At 39.7% G+C, this 26,934-nt stretch overlaps 1 protein-coding gene across 1 annotated transcript in view; it reads right to left on the reverse strand.

Annotated features, from left to right (window-relative positions):
- Positions 1 to 2,512: 2,512 nt before the first annotated feature.
- Positions 2,513 to 26,934, reverse strand: part of LOC115058673 (pyruvate carboxylase, mitochondrial) — a 231,405-nt gene continuing 206,983 nt past the window's right edge. The window contains exons 22-27 of the mRNA XM_029526110.1: positions 21,453 to 21,632; positions 17,598 to 17,772; positions 16,658 to 16,731; positions 6,636 to 6,776; positions 6,153 to 6,254; positions 2,513 to 5,580 (exon numbers count right to left, since the gene is read on the reverse strand). Of these exons, the coding sequence (XP_029381970.1) occupies positions 5,431 to 5,580; positions 6,153 to 6,254; positions 6,636 to 6,776; positions 16,658 to 16,731; positions 17,598 to 17,772; positions 21,453 to 21,632 (822 nt within the window). The 3' untranslated portion in view covers positions 2,513 to 5,430. The remainder of the gene's footprint in view (positions 5,581 to 6,152; positions 6,255 to 6,635; positions 6,777 to 16,657; positions 16,732 to 17,597; positions 17,773 to 21,452; positions 21,633 to 26,934) is intronic.

Below are 26,934 nucleotides of genomic sequence, written 5' to 3' on the forward strand. Positions count from 1 at the left end.
TTGGCTCCTCTGCCAGCTGCTGCCACATCCCTATGCCAGAATTTCACAGAGCTTCTTCAGTAGGTGTCTGACATGCAGAGGTGCCAAGACTTCATGGCTCTCCTCTCTAGGTATTTGTTCCTCATTTGGACAGTGGCAATGTGGACAAAGGGATGAGAAAAGCAAAGCCACAAAGGGGATTTTACTCTGGCAGTCATTTATAGATTAAAGCCAGGGGTTATTAAACAGTTTCAGTCAAAGATCCCAAGGAACATCTGAGTGTGTGACCTCAGGACCCAGGGAAATGGAAACAGAAACATTTAGTTCACCTGTGAACTTGAGACCCCGCCCAAAGCAAGCGTGCTACATCCAGCACAACCTCACTCATTTGATTATCAGTTTCTCCATCATGTGTTGTTTTAAAGTGAAGTAAAGCTTGAAGGATAAGTCTTTGACAGTTCACTTAATATGTTTGTGTTGAGAATGGTTTGACAGAAATGATGATTGAACTCAGGCTTTGTGGATGGGCATTGTTCATAGAGCTAATGGGTAATTGTTCGATGGTAATAATAATTGACTGATACCTACTGCCTGAGCACTTTAAAACACATTTCAAACCTTTAGAAAATTGTATTTGTATACACGGACTTGTATAACATATTTTTATAGACTTATATAATTTATTGAAACAACATATCAACAGGTTTGTAAAAATTTATTGTTACAGGTAGTTTATCTTTGTTATCATTTGAAATGTAATCAGCCTGTTGAAAGACTGTCAATGTGGGAGACACACTGAATTAAAGAAAACAGTGTGTTTTCAATGAAAGCTCCACAAGGTGCTTTTAGCAAGTGTAGGCTCCATCATTAAGCTGCTAAGCTCCCACTTATCTCTAACACAGTGTGATTACTGATGCCAGAGTGGACCAAACAGGGAATACAACTTTAGGAGAGTTTAGCCTCATTCTGAAAATCTGTTACTTCTTGAAATGGAAAAATGTCCCACCCCTTGAAGTTTTGCCCCAGAAATTAAAGGATGGAATTAAACATTCATAATGATCCAATTTTATCTCAATAAATTAATATTTCCATTGCCATGGGAACAGACTAATCTGTTATTGTAGATTAGTAGGCCTCCCATTAATGTGATCATTATCACTGCATAAATATTCAATTGAAACACAAATTATTGCTTTGACCACAATGCCACCAGAGGCCTCATTCAGGAAGACTGTTGTCGTCGTCGTCGTTGTTGTTGTTGTTGTTGTTGTGAATGTGTCTAATGTACAGCAATCAATCGTCAAGTGCATGATGCACACACTGTGACAGCATGTAGAAGCCACAGGAAACTGTCTGCTTGAAAATAAAAAAAGGTGAGCGGGTTTAATTTTAATTCCACACCAGGGAAAATTACCTGTCCAAAAAATGTTTTCTACAATTTTGATTGTGTAGATATATTTAATGTATAGCTGGGGAACTTGTGATGTTTTGTGTACTGAAAAAGTTACTGTTTTTTTTTTTTTGTTTTAAAAGCAGGAAAAATATCGTCTATGGGTAAGTTTTGTTTGTTTGTTTTTTTTCCTCCCCTCTCTCTCTCTCTCTACTTTGGGTTTATAAAAGTAATTGAGTCAGAGATACTTTATTTGTAGTGATACCAGTTAAACCAGTCAGACTCTTCAACTCACATATGTTAATTGCAGTTTTGTTATTAATGTAAGCTGTTGCTCAAGTCACAGGAGAAGGTGGTCACAGCCTCCATGAGCAGAGTTGAGGAGCAAGCAATTCTTATCCGGGCACCATAGCAGCACCCTCTCTGGACACTTCTAGTTTAGTTATCCCAGTTTACAAAGTGGTGACAAGCTAGTCATGTATGGCATTGAGTGCAGTAATACCCCCCCCCCCCGATCCATACATCCACTTCGTCAGTCTCCTCAGCGAACACAGTGGGAGTGACAGCTGATCGATAATGCCAGTTGAGCAGCAGACTTGATTGATTTTCCACGGTGGATCAGTCCTTAATCAGATCTATAGAAACCCCCCCCCCCCCCCCGGTTTAAGAGACAGCAGGGTGTCAGAGTAGATCCACGTCATCCATTCAGGAGTCAGTTTGGAGTGCACCAAACACTGAAGAGCAGGAGAGTGGACAGAAGATAGTGAGCATACTTGTGTAAAATCATCAGCCATCTACCTTCCTGTCACATTATGCTACTACATGTGAGGAAATTGTACAGGTTCAATTATTTGCATTGACCAGCAGTCTTGGTTTTTTAGAAAAGTGTTTCTAACTTGAGAATTTATTTTTGAAATCTAATTACTAGATGGACACATTATTCTGAAAGAGCTCTGCTTTGGAAGCTTGCTATGTAATGTGTAACTTTAGCTTTAGATAAAACATGCATCTTTCCCTAGCTGATCACTCTGCTTTGCCATGGCAACTCAGTATAGGAGTATTCAAGGTGATAATGACATTTGTTTGCCCCCCCGAAAAAAAAAAAAAGAAAAACTTTATTCAATACACAGCACAAGATTCAGTAACAGGTAATTTTATTTGTAAGTAGAGATAGAACAAGAGCAATTATCTATATTTAATACATTTTTTTTTCCCTTTTTTGTGCACTACAGCTCATAGGCATTCTGACATACTTAGACCCTTAACAAGTAAATGTAAACTACATCAGTAAATTAAAGACTAAAATGAAATGTTGATTTTAAAGCAAGGTTATGTAGAAAAGGTGAAAGAAAGCTTACTGTTAATATTTCAAGTCAATAAACAATTGTGTTGGTATCACAAAAGCACACAAATGAAAGCAAGAGAGAAAATAGAAATGCCACAGCCCTGATTTTAATGCTCTGCAACAGTTTACCCACAGATCGCATGAGCTAGAGAATAGGTCAAGTTAATAGCCCCGTCTGAAACAAATAACATTTTCCACCTGTGTGTTTTTCTGCCCAGAAACTGAACAGTAGTACATCGTCATAAGCACAGTTGTAATCACTGCTAGTTAACAAAGAGAAGCACAGCGATACAGTTTACATTATTGCATGAGGTGATGCCAACATCTTACATGTGCAAATTCATACTGTGGAGGGAAGGAAGAAGAGAAGCAGATAAGGGCCAAAAAGGAGAGGAGGAGGGACTGTTGTATTATTGTGCTCGTCAAAACCACTCATTCATACATTCGCACCAGTTTATCACATACATATTGATAGAGCCAGGATGTAAAGTGAGACATGGTGGTGGAGAGAGAGATCAGTGTCCTAATTAAATATGGCAGTGCGGCTCAGTATTGATGAATAGTTTAAAAGGGGACTCATTCTCAGAGGTAATGGTGCAAAAATTCTGGAAACAATACAGTCCAGCACAAATGATGGAAGTTCAATTTTATGTCTTGATCAATGTGCTCTTTCCAAGGTGCAGAAAAAAAAGATGTCTTTTCTGGCTCGCTGTCCCAAAGACACCCAACTTCACTGAGCTACAAGGACAACACTGTATTTACGCGATTTTAAAGGTATTCTCTCCTTTCATTGGTCAGCGCCAGTGGCCCACGTTGCCCACGATTTCAGACCCTTGGCTGGTTTAAAGGCTTGCTGCTGCTATTAATAGAGTTGGTCTAATTTCAGTATTTAACAATTTCATATGACAGACGAATAGAGCAGCTGCGTCATTGCTTTTAAATGTTTTGTATAGCCTTACTCTGGAGATGTAGCCCAAACCAATGTGCAGTGTGTTTGGTTTTGTTTTCCTTTCATCCAGGCAGCTCTCAAGGGCGAGGACTGTTAGCTTGAGTATTATGTGCCGGTGCATGGATGAATATTTTATGTCTTTTTCTATGTTTCAGCTCTGGATTCAACGTCATCCAGGACTGGTTGACTTTGTCATCATATTTAATCCACACTCACACATTTAGACTCATTTAAGCAAACACACACTCACACATTAGAAATAGAAAGCTGAGTGCTACTACTGGGAGTCTCCAGAGTCTCTTATTAGTCCGGCTAATTTCACATCATTTGACGGAATTAATTCATGAAATCAATCAGCAGAGCCTCATAAAATACCACCACACGCCTCCATTACCAAACCGTGTAATCCCATTTACACCTAGCATTAAAATCTCCACGCAGACAAGACCGGTCTCCGTAATCTCTCCCTGCTTCAGAAATGGCAGGCTGAAACTGCTGCGCTGACAACTTCTCCAACACCACACTCCTAAAGCGGACACTTAAAAAGACTCAGACTTTACACCTCAACTGATGCAGCAGGCAGCACTCAGCTGGTTTAGGAGGGCCACCCTCATGCTGTCGTTGAATTAAGAAAGCCACATTTCTACCAAGACGCTTTGTAACGACACCTCTAATGGTGATTCGTGTTTCCAAGGCAGCCAACAGGTTTGTTTCAGCAATGTTGTGACAGTTTTCTTCAGCTCTGGGGTTTTAAAGACAGGTATGAGTGGGCTCCAAAAACATTATCTACTATTACTGAGACAGTCACATGGAACATTTTTCACTTTGGTGCATTTCTTACATTTTCTGCAATGCCCCCATACACCAGAAATGGTGTTTGTTGTGCTTCTATTGAGAAAATATTTTTATCACATGTAACAGGTATGTCAAATAGTTTTTCTTTTGAAGCCCATTGCTCCCATATATACTTTTCCATTCCTTAAGACTTGTATTTAATTTTTTTTTTTTACATAGAAATACAACAATGAGTCTAATTGCAAACAGTGATCACACATTCCCAGAATGCAAAGTGACTCGTGATGTCAGAGACTGATAATGTTTTGAAAACAATGAGATGTTCTCCAGTGAAAAAAATATTTTGTACATCCTGAAGACTGTCCTCCTCCATCTGAACCCTGCTGATTCCCAAGCCAAACATTTAGTAGTCATTAAAATAGTTTCACCTGCTCAAGTTTAATATATAATGCAACATCAATAGAAATGGAGATTGTGGAAAGTAGATGCAAGTAGATTATGAAACTGTTAGCATTACACATGGTTATCTTGTAGTATATCACATTTAATACTAGCTTTTAAGTGGAATGTATCACAATCCAGATATTATGAATGTTATTCTACTTTTCACATAAGTTCACAGAGCATTAGTACTGTAGATGTAATGAGATATAGTGTTTGATATTATCACCACATTTAGGGAATTACATGTAAACTGAGGAGTGGTCATTCAGGAATTCCAATGAGATTGTCATATCATGAGCTCTTTGCACCCATTAGGTCTGGAAATGTTGCGCTTCATTTTGGATATGTACAGTTTTGGAGGCAAAATGTTCTGTGGTACCACCACAAAGGAGATCTATATCTTTAAACCGTTCCTGGTATTCCTTTCCTTTCCTTCTCCTGCAAAATAATTAAAAAAAGAAAAAAAAGAAAAATCCTTTCCTCCAACTCTCTCAATTTCCAAAATCAGACTGCCTCACCCCCTCCTTCCTACTCCTCGATTTCCAGTATCAGGTCGTCTCCCTCCAGTGAGGTATCAGCTGTGACATGGACCGCCTTAATGGTGCCAGCCAATGGGGAGTTGACAACGGTCTCCATCTTCATGGCAGAGAGGACACAGAGTGGCTGACCCTTCTCCACCTGTCATCAATAAACAGAGAGTAAAAAAAGATTACTACACAGGCACTGTAGTTGAAGGCTCACAAGAAGAGTACGCTTTAAGCATTTAATCACAAAAGGATTTTATGTCTATACCTCAAACCGAGGAATCATACAGGCAGCATTTCTGAACTGGTACTGAAGCATTTTGAAACAATACCCAGCAGCAGACCTCCACTGCTCTGCTGTAGAGGCAGAAATCTCCAGTGGACAGGATGGGGCTGTTTAAAAATTCTTTTAGTGCTGACACAGTGCTGGAGTTTCTGTATGACTGACAGATGACACTTTGCTTCCCAGAATAAAAACTCTGCTGGCCTACTTAATTTAGCAAAGGAAGGGAATTTATTTATTTATTTATTTTTTTTCAAAGGCTGATCCAAATACACTCTGAAAACTATGATTTCAAAGAGGAGTTTGATAATCATTAGATAAAACCAAATCTATCTCCAGGACTCGCTGATTCCAAAATTAAGTGAATTAACTCTTTAAACTGAAGATAATTTGTTTTTTTTTTTTTACTAAAATGTTGAGAATTGAGTTATTATATAACTGACCTTGGCTCCGACTTCCACTTTGACCTCCAGGACTTTTCCAGGCATTGGTGCTCCCACCTGACCCTTGATGGACTTCTGAGCCTTGGGATGGAACTTCATTTCCTGGGTGGAGCAAAAAAGAAATTCATGCATCCATCTATCATCTGTCCTGTCGATCATCCGAGTCCAGCACACAGACCTAACAACCATTTACTCACTCATCCAGCCAAAGGCCCATTGACAGCCATGTGCTTCTGTCTCTTTAATTATCTCATTATTGTCAGCTGAACTATAATAAAATTTGACAGAAAACAAGAACCTTTCCTTCCTCTGTCCTTCTATATATCAGTTGATTTACCTGCACTGACATCTATCCGTCATCCAGCATTTATCATCTACTAAACCTTAGCTCCCTTCTTTCATCAACTCCTCTCCCTGCATTTATCAATACTCCATCAACCTGTTGGCATCGTGTCCCTTCGTCCATCCATCCCCTCTGCATACCTTCATGGCCACAGTGTCTTTCACCAGCACAGATCTCAGCTGTCCGTTCAGCTCAAAGAAGACCTCTCTCTGACCGGCCTTGTTCAGGTCCCCCAGTGCCAGGGCTTTGATGTGGAGGGTCTTCCCTCTCTCCAGTTCCACCTAAGACAAAACAAAGAGAGAGGGTGGGGGGCACAGAAGAGAAAAATGGAAGTGATGAGGGAGAGAGTGGAGGAGGAAGGGACAGAAACAAGATTATATTAGAAAATTTCAAGTGATACACGGATACTCAGTTCACAAGTCCAGCTAAAGCAATAACACACTGAGGAGCCTGATGAAATTGAAAAATTAAGTGAGGGGTGAGATGAGCACAATGTTTCCTTTGTCTTGTTTCTTTTCACCCTCCTGTTGTATTACAGTATCTCCCACCACGAACTTTGTTAGAACGTAAAAATCCATGAGGAGCAACTTGTTAAGCCTCAGTTAATTTAGATTAATTAACAGATCAATCCAAACACAAACAGGTTTTCACTCTGAGGCAATAAGGCTCCTGAAGAAGGGCTGAGGTGTGGTTATTTTTTCTTATGTTACTTGTATTGTTTTTGTCATTTACTTATTACTTGTATTAATTTTCATTAAACGGAGATAGCCAGGGCACAAAGTATTTCATACACTTGAGACCTGATCCATTGTATGCTGGGAGACTTTTAGCATTTGACACAGTCACTTTTAAAATTTCACTACAAGTCAGTCACTCCCTGTCGGCCTTTAGTAGCTGCTCATTTATGTGTTTAAGTATATGATGTAGAGCAATCACATCTTGAATGGAAAAGGATGAAGCTCCTAACAGTCTTTTTGTTTTTGACTCGACATAGCTGGGAAGTCACAGGTCTGACTATTAACATGATATATGTCTCGGTTCTATTCAAGTGTCCCTGTAAAACATGACTATGACAGCACTTACAACACCAGTCTTTTATTTACACCTGTTCTTCCACTGGGACATGTCAAGATGTGTTCTGGGAAGAAGGCTGACTGCCCCTGTATTATTTATGAGACATAATAAATGAATCCACTATGCTCTTCAGTTCATTTGGTCTGGACCAAACTGTCACCAATATTTACTTCTTTTCATATTCTGATGTATCAGAGAGGAACTGACGCCAATATATGAAACCACTTATAGTGATATACTTCTTCACTTTGAGTTTATCTGAACTGCAACAAGCAGGTGAGGTGTTAAACTTGCCTCAGAGCACAAGTGTTTCAGTCATTTATCCAGTAAATACACAAACATGAGATTTTAAGATGTAACTTGCTGTTCTTTGATGATTTTTGGAAACTTGGTATTTGCAGGCTGTGGTAATCGGTACATTTATAATATCTGTGGTGATAAACAGATTTACACAGTGTGTAAAAACATGCTGCAGTGACACACGTCACCCCAGGGTAGGAAAACTAAACATGAATGGGTGTGTTTACACCAATTCAGACATCAGAGATATAAGAAATGATGTCAGATTGGAGCATATGGAAATGTTTTCCAGGTCTTTGAACATCTGACTTCACCTGCCACCTGTAACAGTGTTGTTCCAAGACAAAGACACAACTCTGCCTCTGCATTAACACAACACAGTTGAATGGCTAATGCTGCTCTGTCTTGCTTGTCTTTACCCAGGCATTAGCTACTGTACGTCATTTATCTCACGCCTCTTTTCAAGACTCTTGTCTAACTAGTCAGAAACTTCTTTTATTTCTTTTCATCTGTCCAACTTCTTCTCTGTGGCTTTCAATTACAGCTTTCCATTGTGTATTGTTATGTTGCTGTCTATTCCCAAGGCTGCTCTGTCTCTCACGCCATTATTAACCTTACTCACTGGCTCTTTCAGTTCCTCTGAACAAAAGAGAAAGAACTACTGTCTTTTCTGTGTCTATCCATCCTGCTTCCTCAAAGCTTCCTGTATCTTCCTCTTTGTTTTTCATATTGACACCTCAGTTGAGTCTCCATTGATATTCCAAGCTAAGTCTCCGTGCAAAGACAAAAATAGATGCCACTGCAGGTATGTATTGATCTCATTTTCGTTCTGCCTCCCTTTCTGTGGCTGATCTGACTCCTAATCTGTTTCCTTCTGTGCAAATCTGGTAACAAAACTGTTCTTTGCATGCATTTCTTTTCTGTCTGGCAGTAATCTTCATCTCTCTTTCTCTCTCCGCCTCTTTTTACATTGAATTACTCTCCAGCCTGTGCCATTTTAAGGATCTTGGCAGCTCCTTCCAAAGAAGAAGAAGAAGAAGAAAAGAAACACCCAAACCTGCCTTCCCTTATCCAACTGTGTGGCTTCTTCTCTACATCTCCTCACAACTGCTCCTATGAAAAATACAGTGTGTGTCTCTTTGAAGTAAAACAGACAAGCATTAGGACTTTCACTTGTAATTAAAACGACAAGCTCACAAAGTGGCTGCCTACTCCCTGGTTAAACCTGTTACACACAGTAATTGGTCACACCGATTCTCTCCATGCTGCATTTAGCTTCAAACAATTACTTTTATGTATAACATAGTTCCGAATAAAGTAACCACACTCATTAACTTTTGTGTCCAATGAAAGCTGAAAAATATGTATTTTCTCTAAAACATGGAGCATCCAGGCTTTTAGCTTCACATTTCACTTAACAGAAAAGCTGTATCAATATAAAAATAAAAACTGGGTACAGGCCAACTAGGAGACTCAAACTGTGTCTTAAATCTATAACAGCACTCTTAATTTGAAACAGCATGTACAACCAATTCATTCTCGTTATATGTGGAAAAAAAATAAACTTTTTTTCCCCCCATAATTTTGCATTTGTTTGCCAAGATCTCTATAAAGCAATTTGGACTTGATTATACACACACTAATATACTGGTTTATGTGACTGCTCTACTTTCTCAGTGTGAGTACACTTCATCCACACACAAACACAACAAAAGAGTTAGAACCCTGAAGAAATGTATGTCTACCTGTTATCATACACGTACAAACAATTTTGTGATTTCATTGGACACAGCTATTTAAAATTCACAGTGTGAATGTGAAAAGTGAGTGACCCTTTGCATTAAATAAATTAAATAACCTTAAATAAATGTGATATCTCTTTGCTGCCAATCAGACCTACAAGGTCAGAGTGAATTACTAGACCTTGATCAATTTGGATGTCCCCTCACTCCTTAAAGCTGTTGGGCTGTCTGGGCCCAGAGGCTGATGCTGCTCTCAACCTGCTTCACTACAGGGGTGATGTTCAGCTGTAGGTATTCACTGCCCTCTTTACATCATGTGCATGGTTGCATGTTCTTCCGTAAATAATTCAACCTTAGTTTCATCAGTGAACAAAACACTCTCCCAGCAGTGTAGAGGTGCTCTTTGACAAACATCGGACATGCGCTGATGTTTTTTTTTTTTTTTGAGCGCAGCAGCTTTTTGCACGGTGCCAGCTCTTAACCAGTTCCAAAGATTCCTCTGAACCTTTAGTTTTTCTCCATCTGTGGAGAGTTGCCATGTAACTAAATGGGCTCTATTTATAGACAGTTTGACTGCTCACTCCCTTCTGGGGTTATGCAATGAGCATTGCAGGTTCTTCTCTTCTGAGACCTCTTTTTTTTTAGCTGTAGTTCACATCAGAGGATATTTCATGTAATTAGGGACCTGGTAGTGTTTTTATGAAGTCATAAGGATTGGGCGTCACATACTTTTCCCATCTACACTGTGAATGTTTAAATGATGTACTCAGAGTTGACAAGAGCATCACAATGTTTTGATTGTTAGAAGTTAAATTGGATTGTGTTTGTTGATTCCTTTCACGGTAACTAAGATGATGTGATCTTAGAGTTAGTCTATAGTTGTTTACCCGAACACTGCAGTTACAGCTAATCCAAAGAATGTGCAATGAAAGGTTTTGGAAACTTTACAAGCCTTTCATTTTTCTTTTTCTGCAAATCAAGGTGACAGGTAAGACAGGATTTTCAACTGTACTCAAACAAATACAAGAAATGATTGTAACTCAGTAAAATCCCGTCAAATAAAACTAACCAGCCAGCTGTCAGTTTCTAATTACCAAATACTTGTGATAGTATTGCTGATGCATTATTCATTCTTCATATCTTAATAATATATCTCCTGTGTTATTGTCTATATAGCCCCCACATGCTGGTTGCACCTGTTGAGGCAGCACCATAAAGCACTGAGCTTTTTCTGCCAAATGTAGCTCTCTGACTGAAGTGATTTTAGCGTTGTGCTTCACATCAGCTGAGTTCATCTATGCCTTGTGTGGCCTGTGACTAATCAGATTGTGTTGGTGTCTGTAAACATTAGCACTAATAGTGTGCATGACTGGGACCATGTTCGTGAAAATCTGTTTATATTTCCATCAAACATGATGAATACCATTCTGAGTCAGAAGCACATGCCAGATACGGGTCAGTGTGTGTTTCCTCCTGTTTGCACTGTATTCTGGTGTGGGTGGATGACAGTGATGGACAGAGCTGTCACCCATGTGTAGGAGTGTGTTTGTTTAAATAGATGCACTTTCACCAAGTGGTCATCTGGTCTTTAAAAGGCTATTTCTATTAAAAGCTATGATGTGGGTTTGAAGATGCTCAGCTCGTCAGAAATGTGTCATCAACAAAGTAAAACCTTATCTTTATAGAGCAAATAATTATACTAGTTTTTATAAAGCACAGCGTTTGTGTTCTCCCATCACAATCAGAATACAAAAGGGAATCTTCTATGCTGTTGTTCACACTTTGTATTGGATTTGGAACAAGCTTGAAATGAAGAGCAAAACAATACCAAATGATCACTCGGAAAGCCTTTATATCTACTTCCCACAACATCAACAACTCTGGGTTTTAGGTCTAGCTCGGTGCTCAAATCTGTTTCGATCAAGATTTCCACTGTGCCGCACACATTCGCTGCCAAGAACTCATAAATAGCTTTTGTTCCAAATATACAGTTAATAGCGTGGCTGCCTGAGTACTGCAAGAGTCATCTGTAATGGACAGTTGGTGTCTTTTCCTGTTGTCACTGTAGATTCACCACAAATCCCAACTAAGGCTCACAATGACAAGCTCAAAGGCTTTTATTCTCCTTCACTGTCTGATGATCATCCATTTCATTACGCACATTATTTTCACAGAAGAAAAAACGTTCAACTCTAAGGCTCTGTGTTCTCTGATCACTTTTTCTTTGTGTATTTGTTGCATTTATTCTGGTCAAAACCCTGTTAACCTAAATCATCTGTTCTGTGAGTTTTTACTGATGCAGGAAGGGAATCAGGTTGTGTTCAGCAAGATAGGAAAACTGCAGTCTGTAGAAAAAAGCAGTTTGAACGCTCAGGGGAAGCCTCACTCATCTTTGACAGAGGTCACTGGAGTGGTCAAAACTCAGCAGCAATGTGCCAGGTGTGAATGACCTGACTTCTTGGACATTGACGGGCTGTCTTGGTTGATATCTGCTTCAATGGTGCATTGAGATCATGATGGTTCTCATATTTAAAAAAGAGGGTCTGGATGGTGGGCTACAATATTTGGGTGTCACACGACTGAGCCTGCCCAGGAAAGCTTATGCCAGAATGCTGGAAAAGAAATTTTGAATGATAGTTCAGACATGAATTCCAGACACCTGAACACGGAACAATGCGCCAACTTTTTACCATTCCACGATTACACTTGGGTCATGTTTGCTCATCTGGTTAGCCTGCGTTTCATGGAGCAGGACGAGGCCTCCCGCCCTGATGGGGGGTATCCTACAGGGACCGGTGGGGACCGTCATAATAAGCCATACCTACAAAAGTAATTTAAGTTGTGATACATTCTCAGCAGGATAAGCAACCACTGGTTGCTTATGGAAAATCGCGGGTTGTAGCTGGAGGTCGGGGCTGCTGCCTCAAGCAAAGAAGCAGAACAACTTCTGCAGCCAAAAGCAACTAAGGTGGTTTATGCATCCAGACCTGGTATTTTCTGGGTGCCTTCCGTTGGATATCCAACTGGTGGCTGACCCAAGGAGAGACACAGAACACTCTAAAGGCACCAAACATCTAATTTGAGGATTTCCCTCATTAGGAAGAGGAACGACTGGAATGCCGTGCTCGACTTTGCACCACTGTGATCTAAACTAAACATTCAGTTGAATGACAAACGATTGAATAAAGCGCTGTTTATATAAAGCATTAGATACTACACAGACACCTGCATTCAAGTTAGGAAGGTTTTGTCAACATGAATGACTAGTGTGTGTATGCTGGGTGAGTAACACTACCTTGACAATCAAAGCATTCTTAATAATAAAAAAAAAATTTTTAAAATAAATCACCAAAATGTTCTGCTATTTCCTGTCTCTAGTGCTCCTCAGTGGCCTGACTGCTGCAATCCAGAGCGTGAGCAGAAAAAGAAATGTGCCTTTCATGCACACCTGAACCTGGACGGTTTGCTGCTGCAGCCATTTAAAATAGTGTTTTAACAGTCAGTCTGCTTCAAACATATTTCCCTCACACCAAACTGTCATGAGTAATACATGCACACAGCTCACGGCTCAACAAGTCAACTGAGGCAAGTCAGGTACATCCACACGGTCGAAGCCAGGCCATAATTCCAGCTCTTTACTACGCTGACTCAAATACTGACGGAATCTACAGGCCTCTTGCTCCAACAGTATAAGAAATGTCTTCACTACAAACAGTGGAGTCTGGCAGTCATCTCCTTATATCATACAAAGACGCATCTGTGACATCAGCCCTGCCATAACATCTACTTTTATCAAGCAGACTTTGTTCGGTTTTGCTTTAAATTTAGGGGAACATCTAAAAAATGATTATATATGTATAGTTGTTATTAATATACATATACATGTTTTTATTGCAGTCCAGCTCAACAGCAGCACTATGATCTTTCTCCGACAACATTATTAATTAACATGTCTATGATGCACTAGATTGTACAGGTGCTGCTACCAAAATGGCGACTGAGGGTAAACACCAGGATACGACTGCCTGCTTCTGAAGAGGTGATGCCTTTATGGTCAGGGACCGGCACACACAAACACAAGAATGAATTGGATAGGAAATGACAACAGCAGTTGTTGCTAATACAAAAGTCTAGTTGAGGAATTTTTCAGCTGACAGATGCCTGATCATGCATTTGACAGGTCATTGTTTTTATTCCAACTGTGGTGTTGCCTAATCGACACTGATCTGCAGGGAGCACCCATCATCATGTCAATGGGGGACATTTGTTTCTGTGCTAATGGCTGACTGATGCTGAGCACAAAACTGAAAAGTCGTAAACACAACAACAGCTGGACAAAGGCTCTGCTGTTTAGCTGCTCTGTTGATTATTTTTTATTATTTTTGTTAATCGCTATTGTTTGGACTGCAAATAAGGAATACTTTTTTTTAAAACCACTTTAGTATGTTGTAGGTATTTGGGGAAAAATTGCACTTTAGTCACAAAAATGTAACCTCAGTAAAAAAAATTCCTGTAGTCTTTCAAGGATCTAATCTACTGAGAGATTAGTGATCCGGATATGGGTCTCCTGCCACATCTGCGATTTGCTGCATCAAGTGAGACTCTCCCTGAGGGGTAGTGGTTAGCGTCAGAGCAACACAATCAGTGCAGTTCCTGATTTTTTTGACAATACAGCAGCAGAGACCCTCATAACATCAAAACAATTAACACGAGCCTGGAACCATTTTGCTGCAGTAATTAAGCTTGGTTGCACTGAATCACTGTCAGTTAAATCTGTGTGCTTGCATGTTACTTGTAATGAGAGGCAAAAAAAAAAAAAAAAATGTTAAGATGACTTATAATGGATTACAATTACAATGGATGATGTATGTTAGAGTTTTACTGGGATTTTATGTAATGCTGATAGAATAATTGGTGTGAACTGTGCCGAGACTAGAAAAGGAGCTTTGCGAAAATACAGGAAGGTAACAATTGATTTCAGGGCAAATTAAAATGTACTCTTAAAATACACATTTCATTAAAATTAAATAAAATGTTTTGTTGAAGAAACAAAAACTGCAGAAAAGCAAATATTATGATGCCCTAGATCAGCTTCCTTTTGTTTAAAAATGCTCCCCATGACAGGAAACATTAAACGACTAAAGGCCTTTCCACAAATATCATTTCCAAAGAAACACTGAAAGATTTTGTCCTTTTTAGAAAGGAAAGGAGTTTTAGTACAACAGATTCAATGAACTCAAGGCATTAATCGTGAAAGTACATTTCAGTGTAATTTCAGTATCTTTTCCAGGAGAAAATTTTAAGTGTTGAGGGAACTATTATGGATTTTGATCCTTGTCCAAACAAAATCACAGGTAAATTCAGCTACCTACAGCAGCTGGAGACGATTGGCATTGTTTGCTAGTTCACTAGCCAATTTTTCCTATTTACTTGGCTGATTGCTCTGGATATGAACTTCCATTCGCAAATGTGTGACATGTTTAATTGCATTTTAAGTTAATATGGAAAACTCTGGAGCCCTGTGCTACTGACTCATGAATTACATGATGGAAATATATGAGAGGGCTGGGTATGACAAACCGGTCATCGGCTGCCCAGACTATCTGTGTCTGTATCTGTGATGCTTTTCTCATTTAGACACGTCCCTTTGTCTGTTTCGTCCACCAGTTTGTATGTTTTCTATGTTGATGTTTAGTAATAAAAGATTAATACAGCTAAAATATACTGGAATGTTGTTCAAGTAGAGTATATTTTCAAGTCTGCCTGTTTATTACTATAAAAAAATTACTTTCCTCTAAACTGCAGGGAAAGTTAGAAAAGTTTGGATTTTGCTACTCCCTTACAAAGAACAAAAAAAACAAACCTGAGGTTTTAAAATGTTGTCCTGGAAAACACATCTTAACCTGATGACATTGACTGATAGACTCTTCCATCATCTCCTTTAGTATCTAAGCAAATATATGTCTGATTTCTGATACTGCACAAAAGGTTACTGTCAGTTGTTTCACAATTCTCTTTGGAATTCACGTTTCAATCTGGACGTAAACAATCAGCTCAACGTGGCAGTTACTCCTGTCAGTCTGCTGATAATTTTCTATCTTTATGCTGCACTTACTGGATGAAAATGGCATCTTTTCCACCGCCTGTCTCCAATTCTGATGGAAACTTTCAATTACATTGGTCCTACTGTATATTCATGTACGTGAAAACCCATTTCCACGCTTCCGATTCTGCTTCTGTAACAGTTTTAGAGGATCATGTTGGTTTAATATTTACTGGCTTTGCTGTTCCATGTGACAGCCAATTACTCTGTCTTCTCACCAAGAGGTTGTTATGTTCCTGAGCCCCACTAATTTGTTTGCATGTAAAGCAAATCGAAATAATTTGTTGTATTGCTTTAATGGATTGCATGTTCAGATTCCTCATGATCTGACATGCTTTAGAAATTAGTAACGCTTTTATTTATTTATTTTTTTCATTTATTGTCTGAGATACTGGCCCTCAGTGCTTTTCACTGGCCTACTCTTAAACATCATATGACAAAGAGAATGTTATTTCTGTGCAGCAAGGCCAATCTGATGGCCAGGGGGATCAGAAATGCTGTTTGCTGTTCCTGTGATAAAGTCTTAATATATTTTTCCTCCCCACTCCGTTATCAGCACTTCACTCTGTACCAAACCTCAGCCATCTGCAGTGATGGAAAAATCATTTCTTGCCGATAATGTCATATCTTTATAGAGCTGCTTTGACATCAGAAATTATTAAAGCACTATATTGATTAGTGAATAAATGACTTTAATATTATATGTATTATCATTGCCAGAATTATTTAAGAATCACGCATATTGCATTTCTGGGTGAATTTCAAATTGAGTTGCTATTTTGTGCCAAATGAATGGCTATAAATTCACTGGAGGAACTTCAATATTCAGTCTTTCTTGGTTATAAACATGATCTATATTAAAGGTTAAGCAAAACCGTAGACCTAATAAATGAAAGGGATGAGCCTCATACTCATATGAGGTCCCTGGTATTTCGTTATGTACCTCAAACTCCTCAGCGATCTTGGGTCCATCCAGGAACAGTCTGGTGCTGAGACAGTCCACTGGGCCAAAGTTAGCTGGAAACAGAGGAAACAGTGGTATCAGTTCCACAGCAATCGTTGTAGTAAGTATCAGTTATTGTGATGATACTTGCTAATGAAAATGTACAAAATCTGTTTCTATTATACGTAATATGTGTTTGATAACTTCAAGTTGGTTTGGTTGGTTTTTTTCATCAAAACAGAAGCAATGCCAAGTCACCTTTCAAATAGAGCAGGTCTAGACCTTCGGTGTATAATTAAAAATTTCTGTGGTCTGATATAAACACATGATCCCGGTTGTGTTTAATCTTAAACTGAAGCAGTGAAGGAACTGAGGAAACAAATAGGCTCTACACTAATTACATCTACTAGTGCTAACAGGGTTTCACTTGCCAAAGCAACAGCTAAGCCTGCATTAATCCAGGCAGCTGAATGATGCTGTAGCTACTCTGTTTGACTCCTCTGAAAGGCGTCCTCATAAACCCCCAGCATCAGTCTTCTCCCTCCTGCACATACTGCTGCTAACAAACACAGTTAGCCACATTCTGGATCTCATTTGTCTATCATGTAAATGTGCCCCATGAATACAGCTTATCTGCATTGTTCCTTTTTGGGATTCAACAGAATCTGGAGCATGCGATTGGTTTCTGAATAAGGCTGATGAACTTCCAAATACAACAACTCAGAACATTTCTACCGAATAGCCCTCTACGACTTTGTAATGAGTCTTCCTGACTTTAGGTTGGTTTCACTAATTTCAAGCCTCAGTAATAACACAAATGGCAGCGTGTGTATGAGTGTTAACCAAATGTCATGATCCCAGATTTGTTCAGTACATCAGATCCAAATTGATAAAAGGGTAATTTCATTAAAATGAATCTATTAAACGTTCAAGCACTCACAGGTGAATTCCTTAAATTCCTGGAACACCTTTGGGTACATGGCTGCTGACATCACATCCTCAGGGGTGATGTCATCACCGTGGGCAGCTCGGAGCCCCTCCTCCAGGGCTTTGAAGTCCATCGGTGACAGAGAGGCACCAGGTCGGCCCTCAATACGGGGGAGAGACTTCAGTACCTGGGATAGGACAGTAAGCAGGTAAAAAAGACAGGAAGTAAGGGCGAGGGTGGAAGGAAAGGAAACAGAGTTGAAGAGAGTAAGAATATAATAGTGGAGAAGGGGGAACAAACATATTGCTGAGTTTTTATTCAGTCATGGCATCTTTCTGAATATTTTCCCATGCTTGACAGTCCCATGGGACTCTGAAGTATGTGGGATGTACAAAGGGCTGGTAAACCCTTCGCTATGAACTTCACAACCACACGTCTGGATAAAAGGTGCAATCTGTCAAAGCATTAAAGTCATGCCTTAACAGAGACTTTGGGTGGGAGAAGGAGAATGCAGATAGATGGGGAGGTATTTCGCTGTATAGCAAAAAAAGGGAGAGAAATTGAATCAGAGAAATAAATAAATAATGTGACATCATCCTCGTTCTCACAAGTAGTAAAAAAGAAAGCGAGACATAAAAAGTAGTAGCAGTAATTGTGGAAAGAAGGAGCTAATGATGTGACGATTTATCTGCTCACACGGTTGGTAGTATCTAACAAAACCTGCAGAGATAAAGTGATCCAAGTCTACTGATAATGTCTGCTGAAAGAATTATGGCAAGACACTCGCAGTTCACCTAAAGGCCCCTGTTTCCGTCTATCTACTCAATGATACAAAGTCTACCCAGGCTCATGATTGACACTATGCTGAAACATGCAGAGCATTAGATTGGTAATCTTTCGGCACATTTTCATTCATTAACACGTTAAGGAAAGAACTTTGTGCATCAAAATTAAACCTTCAACTGTAATCAGTACTCCTGTGTGAATACATACTATGCATACTATTACTATGCATATTGAAGTTGTGTATTTTAATGTGTCTGCTGCTGTATTTTCACTGTTTCATATGTTCACGAGTGGTTTGTTTGATCGTCATGTGGAAATCTCCAGACAAAGGACCCAATGCAATGCTATTAGTCACAGAGCTAACAGTTCAAAGATAGCTGACTCATTTATGTGTGTTATGGAAAGACACTTCAAAGATGGCATGCTCATTGGAGTCCGTGCTCATTAACATTGTGCCCTCTGAGGATGTCTTGTACCTAAACTGCACAATTGTTTTAAGTGTGGAACACAGACAGAGTGACTGAGTGTGTGTGTGTGTGTGTGTGTAACAGAGTATCTGCTTTAATGAATGAAGAAAAAAACTCTTCCTTCAAGGTTATTTGCGCTTTCTCCTAATTTCTCTCTAAACCACACAACAGGCACACTCCCACTGTCTATTTTTACTGTCAGATTTTTTCTCTCTTTGTTTTTGAGAACAGGCCTTTGAGGGATGGCGCTGTATTTGTAACGATAATCTTTAATTCACCTTTTTTCTGGTGACCTTATTCTCCCTTTTTTTACCCCAGCCCCTCTATCCTCCCACTTTCCCCCTCCTTCTCTATCTTGCCCTTGTCTTTGTGGATTTCCTCTCCCTTGTCCATACACTCTGTCCACCCACACTGCAAATGAGCTGAGCTTGACAAAACAAATATGGAGAAATGCCTCAGTTAACCATTTTCCATCTTGCTCATGCATGCAAACTAGTTGTGTGCATTTGAGACATCCTGCATGCGAGAGCACGTGATATTCTATTAAAGTGGCTGCTTCTTGAGTAATTAATGCCTCTATGGCGCCATCAAAGAGAGCAGACTTTCTTCCATGCTGCTGCATAGAGATCTAACCTCCAGGTACAGCAGAGGGATGTGGACATTGCCTGTGCTTACATGCCAAATAAAACTAACTGTAAAGCAGCTAACTTAACTTACAAACATTTCATTAACTTAATATTCTACTTTATTGACTTGAAACATTTATTTTAACTTAAGTCTGACTCATCCAATTACATGGATTTACACAAACTTGCCACTATCACAGAAACATGGACACAAATGGAAACACTGAAAGGAAAGAAAAGATGGTTTGTAACAAAGCTGAACTCTAACTCAAACAGTCCTTCAGTAAGCTGTGTGAGAAAGCCTAAACACTACGGGTGGATTGTTATTGTCATACTATGAATATCTATAGGGGAGATTTAGAGGAGTACTCTGGCTTTTGTGGCTGAGATAAGAAATTGGCAGCATGCACTACATAAACCAAGTGTTGAGGATTTACTCTGAACACGATACACGATACACCCTTGACAACATGTTTAAATGCTTTAACTAATGATGGCAGCTGACTGAACCTCATGGAAAACACATTGTGCAAAAGATAATAGTTATCTGCAAATACAGGAGAAAAATTCACATGTCTGAACTTTTACATATATTCAGAGAAGTGTCCTGTCTATAGTGGTATAAAGTATTCTAGTTCTGACTGAAAATAAAAAATGAAAATAGAAATGAGGATTTGAATGAATACGGTAGATGTCTCCCGTCTTGTATGTTTAACAGGAATGACTACCTTTCCACGTTTCAAAAAATATAGATGGCAACGGTAACAGAGAGGAGGGGATGATGGGATGGAGACTGTCAGAACTGAAAAATCCCTGACTGTCAAGAGTGGGCTCTCCGAGAAACTAAATGAAAAGCATTGGATTACATAATTTTCCAACTGTAGGTCAGTGTATGGAGAGAAGACAACTTGACAAAATGTGGCAGGACAACAGTTAGTTTCACAGAAACATAAACAAAGAAATCTTCATTCATCATGAAATTGATAGAAGCTAGGAATTTAACACAAAGGTAATGTTAAAGAACACATTTAGGGAAAACAAGTCGTTTGCTATATTCAAAGTTGTTAATTAAAAATAGGGATCTAAAAGGATTTTTACAGATGTGCTACCGCTGCATGAGTACACCAGACCTCTCACCAGATTCACACATTAAGTGCCAACCAGCTCACTGAAAACATAACAAAACAACTTCTGGACACTTTAGTGGCAAAAAAAAACAAAACGTCATGATGTTGTTAGTGGTTAAAAAAATAGATAAAATGACAGTCTAGAGTGTCTTCTTCCCAAAGAACGTGAAAAATCTGCCCTTATTCGTGTGTGTGTGTGTGTGTGTGTGTGTGAGGGAGAGAGTTCATGGGACTCTCCCCAGGAAGCTTAAAGCTGTTGGCCCCTGATGTGCATCTCAGTGTGTCCCTCGATGTTTACAGCCTTGAAAGATGAGACGAGTAAGGCGGACAGAGGTATAGACACATGGGAGATGAGGACAGAGCAATATCAAGCTTTTCCTCACCATTTTCAAGGTCCTCTGGGGAACTCCTGACTGTCAGATGTAACCAAGCATGTGACAGAATTGTATGTGCGTGCATACACACATTTCTGCTTGTGTTGGTTCATAAAAAGTTCAAGCTTTGTAGTCTAAACAGCTGTGTGTGGATAATGGAAGCGTTTAATACCGAACAAAGACAGAAAACAAATGTCAGGCAGCCATGCCATCACCCCGAGGCTCCATCTCTTCACTACGATCCAATGATCACCTTAGATGAAGAACATTTAACCTCAGAGCGATGTCAGATGGCACCTATTCATCTATTTAATCAACAGGGTTAACAACGTTAACGTTAATTTATGCCTTTCCTGAATGAAGCAGATGTAGGTGTTGCTTTTGCTCTAAACTGTCTTTAAATTTTAATGGTCATGACATCTGCAGTCTGTGAGAAAAATGTTAACGGAGGAAGAAAAGGTTTTATTTACAGGACAAACAGCAGTACCTTGGATCTGAATGGCTCGGGGAATCCTCCATGTGGGATCCCGATGTATCCCTGCAGGAACTCGACCACAGACAGGGGGAAGGATAACTCGTCAGCCCTCTCCTCCACCTCCGCTCTCGTCAGGTCATTCTGCACCATGAACTGGGCTAAGTCACCCACAATCTTAGAGGATGGAGTCACCTGAGGGAGGAGAAACACAAAGTCTTATCAAAATGATGTTTTACAAGTAGTATTTGTGGTTAGTGGTAGAAAGATTTCTACCAGCAACTGAGCACACAGTATTCATACAGCCTTTGGACAGAGACCATATCTTGGTTGACTGAAGACTTATTTCTCTCTGGAGGAGAGACAAACTGACAGTCTCACAAAGAATCTACCACAGTTAGTTTTTCAATCTTGTTTTAAATCTTTTTCCCTTGAAAAAGGGAGAAGTTGCTGCCATTGTTAGGCCGCAGTGTAGCTTCCTGTCAGAGGAATGCTGGTAGGAATGTGCATCCACAAATGATTTCACCTAAAGAACAAAATGGCGACACACTCTTTGTTTAACAGAAGACGCTGCTGAAAAAGATTAAGTACCAGGTGAACCAGAGAAAAGAGAAGGCTGGGAGAGAAAAATTAGAAATGAAACAATGTTTACATCTATACAGTCTCTTTAATCATTTGATATGGAATCAATGAACAGAACTTGCATCTTCTTTGTGAGGAAAAGAATAAACCTGAAAAAGAGAAGGAAAGAACAAAGAGCGAGGAAAACATTCATTAAAGTCACATGTATTCATTCTTTCATTATTTATAATGGCATATCATTATGGTAATGGCGATCCCTATTAGCATAATGGCAATAAGTGGAGTCTTTTTTGACTGTGAACAGGACACTGATGCGAATATCAATTGCACCCATTACTCTTCTATTGCGAACGGATGAATGGATTTAAGAATCCCTGATCACATCCATTTGGTACAGAGGCTTTTAAAAGAGAAAGGGGTCAATTTAATGTGACCCTTAAAAAAAAAAAAAAAAAACAACAAAACTTTGGGTAACTTTGTACTCATACTCAGTTCAGCAGGTTTTATTGCAAAAATAAAAAAACTTCTTGGGACCTGGACTCTTTCAAATATCAAGCTGCTGTCTCATAGGACTGCTACCCGCCAGTAGAGGGCCAGTCCTGTTTTTGAGCCCCAAACATATTTGGAGCAGCATAAACATCAGCACTGGCAGCCTAAGGGTTGCAGAAGACAAAGAGAGGGCCCACACCACAACATAAACAACACAACTATTTTTGTGGCAATTAGTCCTCTCGTAATATTGGATGGCAGAGACAAAAAAGAGAGGAATGTGAACCAATATAGATCATCTTAACGTTCCCCAAAGAATTCCCAGGCAACAAAAATGTGACTTACTGTATTTCTAAGAGATATGATGCCAAATTATCCAGTGAGAGACATTAAATACATGAATGGGCAATGCAACAATGTTCCTCTGGGATCATTATAACCCTCCTGGGGCTTGGGTGACTGTGAGGTTAGCTGAGCTCCTGGGATCACTTTAGTCTTTGAGCAGGTGTGTGTGTGTGTAAGTGCATTTTGTCTCTGGAGATGAAAAGACAACCAGTCATCTCTTTCTAACCTGTTGTAGATTGTAAATGCCATCGGTGCAAACGCAGCAGTGTTACTGAGAGAATGCTGCAGTTAAACTGCACACCAGGCATGGTGTACCAATTAAACCTCCATGAGGCCAAGGAATTCCAACCTGTGGTCCTCCTCGCAAAGGTCAACCTCCAGAAACACTGGATCATACATCTCCCATGATGCAAAGTGAATTTAATTAGCCCATTTTTGCAGAGTAAATGGCAACATCTTATAAGGCAGGCTTTCTCACAAATGAAGTGATTTTACTTGTTTTTAGAACTCAGTAATGTTAACTTTAACTAGCTTCTATTCACCTTTAAAATGGAAAAAAGGTTTAGGATTACCTTTAGTCAAAACTCAAAATGTAGACCATATATAACTATCAAAGTAAATTGGGCTGCTAAATCATATGTTACATTTGGCTCATCTGGCAGCCAGGAGTCTTTCTTGCAAGGTTAAGAACTAATATTCTTTCCCTGGCTGTGGACATAGGATGATTCAACAATATAATGGAGGAAAATAGACTGTGTGAATGGTGTGATTTGAAGGCCTGGAAAAGTGAGTACAGTTTTCTTTTCTGCTGCACCAAGACGATTTAAGTGTCTAAATTTTCCATGAAAAATCGCTCAGTCAAACCCTGGAACATTCTTGTGAGCTGATGATGAAAAGGGTGGTTTTATTTTGATGTGTGACTTTCTGACTACAGGGAATATTTAATTAATATGTATTCATACTTTTCCAGATCATATATAATAGCTGTAATAGTCAGTGGATTGCATTTCTGTCTGTGGATAGTGAAAGTGTGAAAATGTGTTTTGAGCTATCTTATATGTGATGGATATCCAGATTTCTTTGTCACCTTGACATGGCAAAAAGGTCTAAATAGTACAATACTACATTAGGGGCAGTGCAGTGGCAAAGTGGTTAGTGCTGCTGCCCCGCAATAAAAAGGTTGTGGATTCAGTTCCCGGGCTGGGGCCTTTCTGTGTGGAGTGCCTGCGTGGGTTTCCTCCTGGTTTCCTACCACCATCCAAACACATCCCAACACATCCAAAGACATCAAATTTTTCAGCTTTGACTGGCTCCAGCACCTCGCGACCCGGAAACAGATAAGCAGTTAAAGATGAATGAATGAGTGCAATACTACTGAACCTCGGCCACTGTTGCTATGGTAAAATCAGAGTTAGGGCAGGGATAGGCGCAGCAGCTAGAGCACAACACAATGCCAGGGTGACTGAATCAAGGTTGATCCACAATTCAAAGGTGAACTGCTTTACAGTGCACATTGTGCTCCAGTTTCCCCGACATTATAATCTTCAGCTCCTACCTGCTGGAACTGAAGTCTACTGGATGCTTTTTGCTTTTCTTGAATGCTCATGAAAAAGATTGGGGCCTTGTATTCTGGTTTTCCTGGCAGTATTTTTTTTTTTAATTGTGTCAAAGCAATGAATCACTAATGATAAGCGGCATCTCATCAAAAACAGCCCAGGAGCCCTGTTAAAATCAACCTCCCGGCAAATTCTCAAATCAGTGCTTTCCAAGCAAGCAGGATGCAGAAAAGAAATGCTTCCTACCCGTAGAAACAAAGACGCACTTCACTTCAGCATCTCCTTTTTGCAGCACCTAAAGCTCAGTTTGATTGGGTTCATGAATAGAGAAGATAATGATACATTGCCTTAACAGAATGAGGGTTTACAGAGAAGCTTAAGAGATTGGAATGAGTTGTTAAAATCCCCGGAGAGGCCATTAACTTGGTAAAGCAGTGGAACAAAAGCTCACTGCTGAGTTCTGAAATATATCTAAAGCACACAAAAAAGCAGCATGACTATACATCCCTCCTCCACGTTCAGCCAGTCTTTCCATTGTCTCCTCTTTCCATCTCCAGAATCCAGTTCTTCTCAGCTTTTACACTGTTAAACTTCCCCTTATTACAACTTCATGAGCCATCCTTCTTATACACTTCCACGCTTGACTGCCATCTTCCATCTTCTACGTAAAAATCAAGATGTTAACTTTTTACTCTTTCCTCGTGAATCACCTTAGCCCCTCTATCAATCCCTCTTTTCCTCTGTGCGCCGGATATTTCTTTTTTTTTTTTTTTATTCCTCGTGATCCACAGCAAGAGTGTTACTCTCATTATCAATCTCTGCTGATAAATCACCCTCCCCCAACACACTCTGGGTGCTTCACACATGGGAAAAGAAAATCTTATTTTCAACTGTGGGTGAGCTACACATGATGTGTGAGCTTTTCTATATTTTAAGACGAGGTGAAGTAAATCACATCCTGGCCATGCAGGGTTAGAAAAATCTGATTTCCTCTGTTGCTGTGTGAATCTCATCTCTTCATTGCAGATCTCTCTCAGGCAGGTCATGTTGTCTTAATGTCAGCAGTTCATGTCTTTCATGTACAGAACACATTGGTAACTATGTAATTACCTAAAAAAAGGAAGTAAAGCTTTGGACTGATGCAAGATATCACTTTCTTCAATCTCAAGTCAGATAATGCTGCCCATATTTTACAACTGTTGCAGGCAGACAGAAGCGTATACAGCCATGCTTCTTTTTAATGAAATAAAAGACACAGTTTAAACTGTGATCCAAACTATGCATTTTCCCAGAGTATAGTAATTAGACGCTCTCTTTCTACAGATTTCAATTTTGCCAGAGCAAATTCCCGGTCAGCATGAAGTAAATTTGATTCTAATGGGAATGTTGCTGGTATTAAAACCCAAGATTTGTCGTCATCATATTTTGTAGTACATCCACCACTTGTTGAGACATGTCATGCCATAAGCCACAAATATTACTCCACTGGTGACACAGGAGGAGAAGCCAGGGGATCGACAAAGTCAAAGACTTATCCTCTGGGGAATATAAACGCCTGTAGACGCCTTTATGGTTCAGGAAAGGTTTCTTGCTCTTAGTGTGTTGATCTTTCTGTCTCTCACCTTCTCTTAAACTCATCTGTAGCCTTGTGCCATTCTCCATTCAGATCTTTCTACTCTTCCTCTGGTCTCTACCACTCTTCCTCCTCCACCTTATGCCCAGCTTCTCACTTTCACAAATGTATAGCTCTTACTAAGACCTTCTGCATGACTCCACACTCAAAGCAATAGAAATCTTGTACCATGGTGTGTGTTTATGAGTTTGAGTGTGTATGGCAGTTATTTAGCGGCTGCTAGCATGTTTGTGTGTCATGTGTCTGTACTTTGCTCAAATTAGTTTTGAAATGCAACTCTATCCAAACCTGAATTCCCCTAATGGGCAAAAGGAGCATATCACCCAGAACACACAGAACAGTGTGTGTGTGTGTCTTTATGGCTGTGTTATGGAATGACAAATAACACACACACACACACACAAAATAATACTAGCCAGCCAAGCCAGGAGCAGAATGAAGAATGGTACCTGTCAGGAGAGGAGGAGACAGGAGAGAGGAGTGATAACAAGAGGAGAGACTCAGTGGGAGAGGAGGGGTGGAGAGAATATAGGAAGATTAGGGAGATGTGAAGGAAGTCTCTTTGAAATGAGGAAAGGTGGGAGAGAGCAATGAAGGAGTTGATGAAACAAAACAAAAAAACAAAAAAATAAATAAATAAAACAGACAAAAGCAATAGACATCTGCAGCCCCACAGGCAATACAAGGAGGTTCTCCACCTTGAAGTAAGAGACTGAGTGTGCGTTTGTGCTTTAAAACTGTGGAGGTGACTGAATACGTGCCTGTAATTGCAAAAAGAAAGTAAAAGACTTAGTGATGTAAGAGAGGAAGACAACACACACACCCAAATATATACACAATGTGCCATCTATATTGAATAGCTCTTGTTGTGACAGATGTAGCTGAGCGAGGA

This window comes from Echeneis naucrates, chromosome 18 (genome assembly GCF_900963305.1).
Source record: "Echeneis naucrates chromosome 18, fEcheNa1.1, whole genome shotgun sequence".
NCBI lineage: Eukaryota > Metazoa > Chordata > Actinopteri > Carangiformes > Echeneidae > Echeneis > Echeneis naucrates.